Source organism: Rhopalosiphum maidis, chromosome 1 (assembly GCF_003676215.2).
Source record: "Rhopalosiphum maidis isolate BTI-1 chromosome 1, ASM367621v3, whole genome shotgun sequence".
NCBI lineage: Eukaryota > Metazoa > Arthropoda > Insecta > Hemiptera > Aphididae > Rhopalosiphum > Rhopalosiphum maidis.
This window is the reverse complement of record NC_040877.1, coordinates 62465962-62481031: the sequence shown is the minus strand read 5'-3', so window position 1 is coordinate 62481031 and position 15070 is coordinate 62465962. Positions and strand designations below refer to the sequence as shown.

The following is a 15070-nucleotide window of genomic DNA, read 5'->3' as shown; positions in this document are numbered from 1 at the left end:
GATATAAGAATATATTTATTATATATTTTATTATTTATTATATTATTATATACTTTACTCCTTGTGTATTTTTTATTTACTTTTTTTTATAAATATATTATTATGTCATTGTGGAAATATCCGAAAAATATAACGAGATAATATAATGCATTTTCTATATCTTTCATTTTATTGTTACATAATATATATTTTTTTTATTGATGCTCATTGGGTTTTTTTTCTTTTAAACCATTTAAAATTTAGATTAAAGGCTACAGAGTTTAATTTATCGGTTGATATGTTTCAAAAACTTAATTCAAAATTATGTACATATTTAAATAATTTTTGTTTATTTTTTACCGACTAAATTGGTTATTAGAATACGAAGGCATTGTGTATGGATTATTTAAACATAACTTTACTAGTCAATGAGAGTTAATATACCTACTCTATGGAATATTGTTAATCGGTAGGATAAATTTTAAAAATGATTTTGCAATTAAATCTAAATATAAAATATATTATAATTAACATATTAAAAAAAAAAATGTATAGATGAATTAAATAAAAATAGAAACGACAAAAGCAGTGAAATAATTGCTCGACTTGCTAAATAATAAACATAATGTTTCATAATATTTGATAATTATACATTAGAATGTAATGAATTTTATCAAAGAAATAGTAAAAATGTGATGTTAAAAATGTCTTATTTTGAATAAGAATGGGAAAGAAACTGTCAATTTTAATTTTAGGAAATTGACATTGACGTACACAAAAATGTTTCTTTAAAATTAATTAACAGAACTATTGACATGGAATTTATTAAGTAGATGAAATATTTAAAAACGTCCAAAGAGTTAATATTTATTATACGTATCGAGTACCAAATGAAATTTCAAAACTGTCGATATTTACAAACAGCTATAAAGATTATAGGACACAAGGCGTTGAGGATGACAACTAATAATATCTAGTCTCAGTCGAAATAACTTCGTCGATCACACAAACTAATAATACACACCCACTGTTCAACTGACAAACTGTATTCAATTATATATATATTATATATATTAATAACTGTGTATTCATCTTTGGGTTGTAGTAGTAAATGGTAAGTTTGAGTTTGGTATCAGGTCTCGGGGCTGCAGGTGCTCTTTTAATGTGCATTGAGGAACTTTAAAATCAATACTTTCGTTCTAGGTACTATATCGTTGTATTTATAGACATGTATGATAATTAAATTTATAAGTTAGCTTTTACACAATAGTTATACGTGGTTATAGGAGCGTTAGCAATTAATTGTCCTGGTATAGCCCAAATATATTATTATAATAGAGATAAAAACAAAATAATTATAATATAAATTGAAAATATGATAAATTATTATGTATTATGTAAAAATAAAAAACGATTTTAGATATGAATATTTAGTTGAGACTATTCTCTGAAAAATCTCCCGTTTAATTTAAATAATAATAAAACATATTATTCGCATAACTACATAAGGCGTAAACACGATGAAACAATTCTGTGTGCCTTAATGGTAGTAATCTCACTCGTGTTGGCTTTATAGGTTAGAAATATAGTTGCAGTTAATCGTCTAAACAATTTCGTGCCAGTGGCAATAAATATTAAATCTCTTATTTAACTTACCAAAGCAAGAATTATTTTAGGAAATGATGTTAGCTGAAAACATTAGAGGAAACCAATTACACACTGAAAATTGCGTATAAACGAGATTTCTGATCTCTGACAACGCTACGTTGGTTCAGTATTAATATATAATAATGTTAGATGCACGGAAAAGCAATAGCGCTGGATTCGTTTTAACGTGAGCTTCACAATTTTGAATGGTATTTCGGTTTGTTATAGTGTAAAATTGATGAGAAAGTGAAATGACAAAATAAATAAATAATTATAGTTTTCTTCAAACGCAGTTTTGGGAAAACCAAATGAGAGATGGGTAAATAAGACAAGTATAACTTTTCAAATTTTTAAATTGTAAGTTAATAATAATCTCAATGTCTTATAATATCTAATTTTACTTACTTATTTCTAAATACTTTTGATGCACCGGATCATATTCATCCCACGTGACGCTCCGAAACCTGTTCCGCTCTTTGGATCCGGAATCTGGCTTATCATCGTGATCGTTGGGATCTCTGGAGGGAGAAAAAAATATACAATTTTAAAAATAATCGTGCTAGAAAAACGAATGTCAGGAGACAAATTTATTCACAATGGATATTATTCGTTTACAAAGCACATTTGTCTTTTAGACAGCCGATAAGGACATTTTTTCCCATCTATCCACCCCTACAGCTTTTACTGGAAACAAACAACAAAATCCCAAAAGCGTTTTCTAATTTCAAGGCCTGGGGTATATTTCAGTATTATCCCGATCGTAACCCTTCTACCACTAGCCTCAAGTGCAAGCCGATGTGTCCAGTGTATTAAAAAGAAGTAGGTTGGACACGCCCAAATGAATGAACATTTTATTATGTAAAAGGTCCATTTATCATTCAGTATAACATTTGCAAAGATCTTCGTATTTTTTTACTATACTGTTTTCGTATTAAACACGTACAAGAAGCACATCGACAATCGGGAGGGCTTAAATATGTCCAACGACAATATTAATCGAATTTGATTGAAATCATTCGAGATAATGATATATTTAAAATGCTAACAAATGCTAAACATTTTTATTCAATTAAATTTTAACTATCAAGAAAAAGGATTTCATTTCGAATAACATGAAACATTTTCGGTCTTGAATATTGCTTTTTTTATTGTCTACCAAAATTGAACGCGACTGTTTTCCTCGCACCGGAAATTAATATTTAAAATCTACAGTAAAAGACATCAAATCTTGTTATTATAATATAATAAATATAAGTTATCATTTTAATTTTATTTATTTATTTACTCATATAGGTATATATTGCATGTAATAGTATAGGTATCAGTAAAATTGTCGATTCGTAAATATATATATATATATTATATTTTTAGTTAGTGAGACATTTTTTTACTTACAAGTACTTTTATTAATTTATTGTTATGATAAATGTTATAATTTAATTTTAGTATCTTAAAAAAACGTATTTGTAAAATGTAATAATTAAATAATTCATTTTTTCATTTTTTTATTAGGTCAATACTTATAATGGGTACTTTACGTAAAGTAATTTTCACCTTAAGCTAAACCTTTAATGTATCTAATTGTTAATATAAATGGATTTAAAACTTTTGAGAATTGTATATAGTATTATGTATAAATAAATATATTAAATATAATATAGTTTTTAAAAGTGTATAATTTACTAAAAAAAAAACTATGATTTTATCCAATAAAGGATAAATTGCATTATTTGAAGTCAGTGAATTATAGTAAAAAGCCTATTTTTATCATACCAAATGAATAATTATTTTATAACTGTTTTCAATCATTCTAAATAAAATTATAATTGTCTCGATTCAGTAAAAACAGGAAATACAAGTAAAACCATATTTTTACGTCTAATATTATATACTATTAAACTGATAGTTTTAATAAATGTGTGTGTACGAATATTAAAAACTATATTATGATGAAAATAATACGAATAATTAATACCTAAGAATAAGTGCGCGAAGTACTTACGATGTGTGTCGACCTCGGTACACCTGCATTAATTAATAAACAGCTTTGATCGGGAAACTATTTTCAAGGATCGAGAATAGAGTAATATAATATCGTTTAATCGTTTATACGCTTACAATATAATAATTTACAAAAATGATGGAGGTGATAACGTGTAACCGCGCAATGGTTTTGTGTAAATACTAAATACCCACGTGAAAGTGCGCAGTTTTAATTCCATCGTCTTATTCGCGCATGATTTAATTCAATGAAAAATTATTTCATCGCAATATGTCACGGATTAACAAGCTCATCGCGATCGGTGTTACGAGTTTATTTTGTACAACCGCTAATCGTCGTTGACGAAAACCACCGTAAACAACATTACGCGTTTGTATTATAATAATAGTCATTATTTACGACGGTGTCGATTCTATGGCTGCAGGTTACTTGCGTCCCAAAAAAGGTACGTTTAACGTCCCGTTTTGGGGACGCAAGTTGGCTGTATAATTATCATCGATATTATCTACTAAAATCGATAGTTCATAAAATATACTATATAATAAGCTTCACTGTTTGTGGGATGGGAACAGTTCAGTTTGTAGATACAATTTATCTATACCAATTGTGGTATATCATAATAATTAGGCACATTATTTAATTAATAGCATTAATACTACAAAAAAATATATTTAAAATTAGAATAATTAAAAAAACAAATCGAAAGTTCTTTTTAAAAAGAAAACCAAAATTCTCCATTAAATTTTATAATAAACGTTTCATTTAAATGTATACTATACTTGAATTGAACTGTAAATATTATTGTCGTGACAAAATGTAAAACATATGAATTTTGTATATTGATATGAATGATATGACGAAAATATGATGTTATAAAACTTTTATATTATGAATTAAAATAAACATTAATGTATTTTTTTTATTAACATATTATTGATTTCGATATTTTCGGACTCAAATATATTATAAAAAAAGGTATATCAGGACATAAATAGGTTATGACTCTTTTTGAATATTTTTGTACTGGATGTAACTGACCTACTAATAATAATTTCGGACGCAAATAGTATGCACCGGATTCTACATTATGGAAAGATTATGTATCTGCTAGGCATACGCATAGTCGATAAATTCCACATCACGCCGTAGAAATCAAGTGTAAGTATATCGAATATTATTATCAATCGCGTTGAAGTCACTCGTAAGCGTTTGGTATAATATTATGAGTCGAGACTTATTATTATCTATTACAGTAATACCTAATACAATGCGCATGTGCATAATACTTTATTCTACCGGATTTCGTCGTCAATATAATATAGCTCTATATAATATAATAATAATATATAAATGTGTGTGTGTGTGTATACGACTCGCCTTGTCGCCGCCCCGTTTAAAATAATTATTATACTCGTCGTATACAACCGTCAACTGCACAAAACCCTATTGAATTATTAGTCGTGTTTTATCTCATCAAACCCACCGCCGGCGCGTAATTAAGGTCAGCCTCGATAGTATTATTTTCTCTGTCCTTAGTTTTTTTTTTATTTTTAACTTTTATTACAAGTCCGTTTCCCTCCCCTAGCGATAGATATACGTATACTAACTATACTATAATATTATTATTATGTACATATTATTATATATTGAACGGACCGGCGAAGACAGTCTATAGGGTTCACCCCGTCGGGCAGGGTAATGTACACAGATCGAAATCGTTTTTAATTAACCACAAAAATTGCCGTTCATTACAACGAGCCACAACTCCCGACCCGTCGTTGGTCGTCCGCCCGGGGGCGATTACGGGCGGCACATCCTGCTGCCGCGGGTCCCAACATTCGCGGACGTTCCGAAACGACTTCACGTACCCCTTATCGACCTCGCCATCACCCGCCACAACCCTCGCACGTCCACCACAGACAACTACTCCGATGCTTTCGACTTGAGCGCTATTTAATATACTTACCGCTGTACACCGAATGCCGATCCATTAAGTTGTACATTATAATATATTGTATAACTCAAATAAAAAAAAACCGTCGACCGTTGTGGTCGTCACATTGCGTCGGTTCCGTGTACGGCCAACATTATACGATGTAATCGTATACGCATACGAATAAGATAAATGCAACGCGTATCAGCGGTTATAAAATATATCGCATTGGCGTGACTAGGATATATCGAAAATAACGACGTGGCGAATCCGGGCAGGGGATTGAGCAGACGGAGTGGGTGGTGTCCTGGGTCTGCCGTTCAACGGTCAAAATATTCGGTCGATATTGTTCGCAGTAGTCGCGGCTTGTAATTTTCGCACGATATTTTACATATTATATAAATAAGCCACTGTCTATAATGTTTAATTAGAAATCTAAATAATGTTATAATATCCGAGGAATATTTTTACAATGGCATGGTAGTTACACCGTTCTGAATTTTTAATTTAAATGTATTGATCAATCGTTATATTATTATATAGCTCAAAAACTGCCAGATCTTCCAAATGGTGTGTGATAAAAATTAGGAAGACCCAGTTATTATTATTTTACCACTTTTACTGTAAACAATTGTTTAATCACTGAATTTAAAATGGTTGAATTATAAAATATTTTTTTACATTATTAAATTGAATATAGTTTAAGTAACAGTATAATATATATTTTTTAAGTGAGTTAATTATTGAAAAAAAATATCTATGTAATATTATGCAAAAGAATAAAATACTACTAATAAAAAATGTTATACAATATAAAATACCAGAGAACAATAATATAGGAGACAAGTATTATTCAAAATGAGCTCTGTCCAAATATTTAAGCCTAACCATAATGGAAATATGTTAAATAAAATCACGTCTGTAGGGATTAACGATAATCTCAATTTCTGAGGATTTGTAATGCGTGAAGCCTGACTAGTTTAATGGTTTTAATAAAATCCATAAAGGCCTAATTAAATTTAGTTTATAGATGCTTTGCTTAGCAATACATTATGGTATAATCAGTTATAAAATAATATATTATAATTGCTCATCATTAGTGATAATTCATTTTATGAAATAATGCAAAATATGTGTTTAATAATAATGCATGTTTATTAACTGTCAGAAAAAAAGGCCAAATAACTGGAAAATATAATAAAGAAACGAAACTTATCACGAAAAAAATATGTATAAAATATATACCTACGTATGATGTAATTATTTATTTACTTGATGGGAAAGAAAAAAAAACAAATGATGAAAAATATAATCTTATTTTCAAGCATAACTATAAAAATTATTATTTGAGAATACCATCTTTCATTAAAAAAAAATAATTAAACTTGTTCACGCATCATTATGAAAATACATTGATAAATGTTTCATATTATTATATATAAATCAATAATAATTAAAACAAATTTTTATTTATAGTGTTGTGAAAATGTAATTAACATTTTAAATAAAATGTATGTTAAATTTGTTCTACATTACTTATTTTAATCAACTATTTAACTTAAATTTTCAATTTTTTTTTTATTTTATTCATTTTAGTACGTAAGAAATGAAGTTACAGAAGCATTAAATTTTGTCTCCGTCTTACAAGCGCGTAATATTGCAAATGTATGTTCAGAAGTTTACATTTAATTTTGTTCGTTTTAGTATATTAGAATAAATTATCCTATTATCAAACATAATGGCAACAACATAATTTGTGTTATGCTGGAGTCACTGTTATTATATATTAATTTGAAATTAGCCAAAAATGCGTAAAATATTAAAACAATTTAAAAATATTTATAATTCAGTTCACAATTAAAATTTATATTATTATATATAACATAACCTTAATATTATTGAATACTATAATATTATAGAATATAGTAATTATATATTTTCTTTTTGTACAAACTTATTAGATAAAAATATATGATATGATATTAATATGTTACAAATAATATTACTTATAATAGTTCTGAGATTTTTTTAATAACATTTTTTTTAACATAGTATCTTTTACTATTAATTAGTTTTTATTTAATATAGGACAAGTAAAGAATTGAAATATCATAAGATGCTAGAAAAGCACTGTTAAATAATATGCAATTAGTGTTTTAGTCAAAAAATATTTAAATATATATTTTTTTTAATTTGTCTGTAAGAAATTTCCAATAATAAAACTTGAACATAATATTATGTATTAATACATATATATATATATAATTAAAGTTTGAATGTATACACTGTAAAACATTAAAAGCGATTCAAATAATTTAAAATCAGATAAAAAAATATTTATTTTAATAAAATAAAATTAAAACTATTGTGTAGGCATATGATTAATTGTAACAATATTCTAATGAAGATGATGAATTAAGAATAATTAATATTTCAAAACGATAATGGAAAATATGGTTTAAATTTTTTAATTTCAATAATAATTACTTTATTAATTTTTACTTGGAATTCTTTTCGAAAAGGTTTTAAGATGAAAATACATTTATTGCAAGACCAATTTATTTTATTTTTTCCACGAAAATGATGTAAAATTTTAATAAGCGAGTTTAAATTTATTAAGACTCGTGTGAAACATCAGAGAAAACTTTACAACCACGTAAGAGCACCACAAAGGATTATTTTCATATACACAAAATACCATAAATATGTCACCTATTTCGCTTATACAATATTTATTGAACATTTATACATAATACATACTTATTTATTTGGTATTATAATAATAATTATTATTGCCAGTTACAACTTATACATATTTATGAATTCTTAGAGTATAATTCAAAAAGTTAAATCATTTCTGATAATTCTTAATGGAAACGTTCCAAGATGGTGTTATATTTTTTTGTCCCTATATTTTATTTATTTTCTTTTGTTTTTTTAATCCAAAACGAGGCAGATGTTTTTGAACAAAAATATGATTGGTGTGCTTAGCATCGGTGGTATTGCCTTTGTCGCCGCGAAGGGAGCAAATCTCTTAATTTCCGAACACTCATAACTTTCACGGGTCCATGAAAATAATCTAAAATGTGTTAGTAATTGAATTAAAAAAATAAAATAAAAATACTAACAAAAAATACAAATAAAAATAAAGTTTATGTAGTGGTGGTAAGACAGTGTATCGAAAGACAGTTTTTTCATTTAATATCCTTTTGGAAATTATCTTAAAAAGAATTCCAGCAAGTGAAGCATTGATTTTTTACCGGAAAGAGGGTGAAGCAACGAGGGAATCCGACGTGTATTTATACTTATACTGTATATAGTACATACACATGTATGCATATCACATATTACACACAATATATTATTATATATATATATATATATATATATACTATATAGTGTATTGCTTTAATATTACAATCACCTGAGGCCTGCAGCTTGCGGGGCGACCGTTTTTCACCTTCTACCGTACAACCACCACGATTCCACGTGAATCGCTAAACAATGGGAGATAATAATAACATGTTCTACAACAATGAACGATAAATCGCTACTGATGAGAGGAGGGGGCGGAAGGAGAGTCAAATTAATTTACAATGAAACTGTGCTAGGAGACTTGTGAGGCCAGAAAATATTATTGTTAAAAATTAATTTGTAATGCGCGCTTACAAGTTATACGTATTATACTTCTATGGTAGGTTAGTAAATGATAGATGCGGTGGAATCGGTTGTATAGAATGGGCAAGTGTTCATACTTGATTGTGGAGTAATGGATTCAAGACGATACTGAAGTGAGTTAAGGTGTAAATATTTTATCCATCATATTAATACTCAATTAATAACTCGAATAAATACGTGTTTTATTAGTATAAACATTTATTGCGTTGTATACTATTCTGGTTAATAAAAATAGAATAAATTTTATAAATTATTTATTAAGCCTGGGAAATTTCCAGGTAATTTTATTCCTAATCTTAATCATTAGTTGAACACTTTTTTGAATATTTTAATCCGTTTATATTTTTAATTTTAATTTTGTAATAAAATTTAAGATTGCAAAAAGTAAAAAAAAATATTCGTTTCTGACGAAATGCCTATTAAAATGTTAATATTTTTATAATGAAAATTATTTCTATGAATAATTTGTATTTTTATTTCAAGTTAATTCGAATCCAGTTCGAATAATAATTTTGATCGGAAGCCATGTTTATTAGAGGCGTAATATAACTAAAAGATGAAATTATTATGAATATTTTGAAATTCAAATATTAATATTATATCAGTGTAATATAAATTAAATTATTTAAAAACGATATCAATCCTTATTATCTAATTTTTTCATCACCAATTATTTTTATTATGTTAAGGTTAATTTATAATTTATACTAGGGAAAATTGTTTATCGATTTGCATGAATATTGTAACGATATGAAATAAAATATTAATTAGTATTTATTTTTCGTGTATAATATAATATTTTATTTACATCGGTTAAATTATTATAATATTTTATTTGATTTTGAAAAATGAATTTACTAAATGCAATAATACGAATAAAATGTGTTTGTATTATATGTTTATATGTATATTAGACATTAGTACGTGACGAGAAACTTTTTGAAAAATTCTGGGTTGAAACTTCTAATGAAGCTCTCATGATTATATAATATTATGTACTTCAATACTGTTAAATAAACGTTCCTTATTAAAACTTATAGAATCATCGTGTATATCTTATAGTAAGTGATAATATTCTATCCTGTCAAATTATCCGCTTCTCTTAAACCGTTAAATGAAAATTATGGGACATTTTGAGAATACGCCATAACTCCTGATCAAGTTTCAGATGCCTTGTTAGTTGAGCTCGTTACATATATTACAGCTTTTAACTCCTCCGATCGGGTTACACGGTATCTTATTTTTTTTTTTAAGTCTATTAACAACGTCTCTAATATCTTAAATTCCTAAACATGTCATACCAATGAAATAATTTAAAACACATTATTTTCTTTTATGTTTTGTATTATAAATTATAATTTTATTTGTATCAAATAAAATGAAATAATAATAATAGTATATATTATTGATTAAAATGAAGCTTTAAAAGAGTTAAATTGTCAACTATAAATGATCAGTCTTTTATAAAAGTTAATATATTGAATTTATACATTTTACTTGCAGATAATAAATAATTTATAAATTGTCTTATAACCGTCATATCTGTAAATTATTTTATAAATTTAATTTACTCCCAAAGTCATATTGTATTTTTTTTAAATTTTAAACGTGATAATATTTGTGGTTTAATATGATTGAAGCTAAAATGTTATGATGTATACTAGTATTCGAATAAACCATATATACGTGTACAATTTAATAAAATACAGCTAGATTGGAATAAATGAAATTAAATTAAAACGTAAATAATGTAATACGCATTTAAAATGCAATTCGTTAATTATGATAATAACTGATCAAAACGTTTTGTTAAATGCAATTAAAAGTTAAAACATATGACATGAATAAAAAGTTTTCTCATCGGAAATTATAATTAAATAATTTTAAAATAATTTGAAACAGAGTTTCAAATTATGCACGTTGTAAAATGAAAAAAAAAATGTACAATCGTATAAAATGTATGTGTACACTGTTATTAAATAATAAACTATCTATAATTTATTGATACTCTATTAACAATTATTAGCTGTCAACTAATAATTAAGGTAAAATGAAAAGGGATGTCGCCATGCCATAATATTAAAGCCTAAAGGTATGATAGATTAAGTCATAAAAACATAACATAGTCATACGATACATGAAATTATTAATAAATCCATTTAAATTCTGGACATAATTCTAAAATCTAATAATATATGTTCTTACACGATTTTCTTTAAACTTTTTACTTAGAAGTAAAAATATTGCCATATTTTACATGGTTTTACCAATGTCATTGTCAAAATATTTAGTAATGCTTTCATATTATTATATTTTTTTTTCCGAAGAAATATATATTTCAATTTAAAAGTGTCAGCTGAATTTTTTTTTGGAAAAAAAAAGAATTTCAAATTTCAAAACATAAGAATTTCAATATTCTAACAAACATATTTTGTTCATGAAATTAAAAATGATTTTGATAGGAGATTAAAAAATAAGGGTACTTACCCAGTTCTGGCAAAATTTCCTAAGTAGAGTATCATAGCATCAGACAACAAAGCTTCTGATTTTGTGAAATTTCTGGAAAAATGATTCATGCCATCAGTTACCATTGGTGCGCCGAACATATATGGAAGTTCTTCTCCATGGGCAGTACCTATCCTCTGTAAAGAAAAAAAAATGAAGTATTAATATCACATGCCAAACGTTTTTATTGGGTTACTTGTGTTGTGAATAAAAAATAATGTTTATTCATTTTTTAAGTAAGGTTAGGTATAATTAATTTTAATCATTCATAATATAAATATAATAAAACAATAATATATTTTAATTTACTTTAATCTATAAATAAATTTTATTAAATCCAAATAATGAAAGTATTAATCACAATTATTTTGCTGAGAGAATTCTTTTCATAGCATTTCGTTTTACTTGTCCTTGTTTACGCGACTAGTAGGTATGTCTAAAATATTGTGATATTTTTTTTTTGTTATTAATATCTACGATACCAAATATTTTTACTAATATATTAAAAGTTATCTAAAGTTTAGGATTAATGATACATTTTTATTTTTAGAGTATACACAATTTTATTATAATAGATATACGTACATGTAATTATGAATTTAGTTATAAATCATAATTTTAAAAGTATTAATAACTGAAAAAGTGAATGAATGAAAATGAAACAAACATAACAAGAAATTGTATACATAAAACTATTATTATTTAAAACTAAAATATTGTTTTAAAAAAAAATATAGTGGATTTATTCACTACGATGATAAATATCCAAGAGAGTTTACAAAAATATATTCATAATTTAAAATTATATTGGTATTAATTTTAAAAAAAATATTAGAATATAACTTGAAAACAAAAATCTCTACATTTTTAAGTCATTTAAGTATGGTATTATAATCTAAAATACACAACATTGCACTTAGACTTTCCCCCATTGCAACACTTATTCTAGTTATTCTTATATATACAAATATATGTAAAAGAAACCAAAATATGGATTTAAACCACAAAATCCAACGATAAATTAAACTTAGAATGATTAAAATATATTAGAATAAGTACTGAGATGAAAAATTACACAGATGTAAAAGAAAGAACTCCAAGTATTCATAAAAAGTAAGATTTGTTTTTATTTAGCATTTAGTGATAGGAAACTGAAGAATTTTAAGCTATTGGTATAATTTAATTTCATAAATCATCTTATTTTGGTAAAATATATGATACATATAATAATATATATATATATATATTATAATGTTATAATATAATATATTATTTTATATTTAATTATATTTATTTTATATGAGAATGAACAATATCGCAGAAAAAAAAAACTATACACGTATAAAAGATATTAAAAATTGTTTATACTTTTGGTTAAAAATATAGTAAGTACTAAATAATTTTTAATAGCTAAGTAATGATAAGTTTTATATATTTTATAAAATTACTATTTATTGAATTTCACAAAAAAAAAAAAAAAATGAAAATGAAAATGTTATATGTTAGGAATAAATGTGAATGAGTCTTTTACGAAAATACATTACTACCTTTATTTATAGTTTATTTGATCTGTTAATTTTAAGTTTATAATAAATGTTGATAACCATAATAGAAAATATTGAGTTTTTATAATTTATTTTTAAAGGAAATTATTTTTTTGTATATAAAAAAAAAAAAATCAAAAATCTAATCTGCGAAGGAAAAACTCACGTCATTATAAAATCAATATTTTCATTTCTTTACTTAGAATCGAAAAATTAAATCACTATAATATATTACAGCATTTTTAAGATTCTACAGAATATTGAGTATTTTATCGTACACTACACCATACTATAAGTTAATTAATTTATTTTTTTTAAGTTATACATTAATGAATTTTCAAATACCTTATATTTATTATAATTTATAATGTATTACTTTACATAAACAAATGTAATCATATTAATTAAATATTTTATTAGATTTTAAATAAGTTATAATACAAACAATACGAAATTTATTTTTATATTTTGTAGACTACATCACTTTTGTTTTATTTACAAGTATCGATATTATATTTTTGACATTAAATAAGAACGGTTTGTAAGCATATTTTAAAATATTAACATAGATATTCAAATACAAATCAATGACATTAATTTAAATGTGTAAGTTCTAATTTTTAAGAATGTTTTTACTTTTAGTATTAGTTATTACGTATTTAACACATTGACTATCATGATATCTAAAATGTGTTCTCACTATAATTGTCCTGTTCACTAAGGGTTTTTTTTTGCAAGTTGGCCCAAACATTTTTTGAAAAAAAAATTTCTAGTTACTTTAAAAATTGGTAAATTGGTAGCACTTATTAAAACATAATTTTAGAAGAAAGTTTTAAGGTTTCAAGTCAATTTTAATTAAGATCTTGGAATAGATCTCGTGGACGTAAGATGTCACCATCTGAAAAATTATTTATTTTACTATTACCATGAGATCTCTAATTACATTTTATATCATAAAAGTATTAAGTGATCTTAGATTAAATCTCAATTAATTATTAGTTTTATAATAAAGTACCTACATTATTAAAGTACTTTCTTGATATTATAATAAAAAAAATTTGCATACCTACATGGATAATAATAAACAAATAATAAGTATAATATTTTAATATAGGTGCAAAGGAACATAATAATTACTGTAGTTATTATTGCAATATAAAATATAACTTAATATGAATCATTTTTGTTATTATATTAATGAAATATCATACATAATAATAAACAAAAAATAAAACGTATAATAACTGTATATTTCCATACAATATAAGACTAATAATGAAACATTTTTACTAAAATAATATTATTCGTTGGCATATCATCAAACGACAAATATTCGAATGATGAGTTAAGTAATTCATTTATATGCTTGAAATTCCTTTTATAAGATCAAAAATTAAGAAATACCTTTACTGCACTTACATTTGTAACTCGTGAAGACGAATAGCATTGTTATTTTGATGTTTTGGTTAAAATAAAATAAAATCTATAATCCATAAAAAGTGATAAAAAATAATCAATAAGCTAACGTTAAAAATATTAATATATTTTAATTTTAAACGCATAATGAACATAATAATGTTGATACATTATTTTATTATAAATTAATGGACATTGCAAATAGTGTATCAAGTAAATTCATTATTGTGTTAAAAAAATATGCAATCAGTTAATAACTAAATGTTAAAAGGTAATAATCAATATTTTATAAAACTGATAACGATGTATTGATATGCGTAATATATTAATTGCATATTATTTTGAACTTAATACATTTAATAAATA

At 24.8% G+C, this 15070-nt stretch overlaps 1 protein-coding gene across 2 annotated transcripts in view; it reads right to left on the bottom strand.

The window, feature by feature from the left end:
• LOC113554118 (neuroligin-1-like) overlaps positions 1-15070 on the bottom strand; it is a 274533-nt gene that overhangs the window by 6681 nt on the left and 252782 nt on the right. For both annotated transcript variants that reach the window (XM_026957831.1, XM_026957824.1), the window contains 2 exons: positions 11727-11881; positions 2032-2144 (listed from right to left, as the gene is read on the bottom strand). In XM_026957831.1, coding sequence (XP_026813632.1) covers positions 2032-2144; positions 11727-11881 — 268 coding nt within the window. The remainder of the gene's footprint in view (positions 1-2031; positions 2145-11726; positions 11882-15070) is intronic.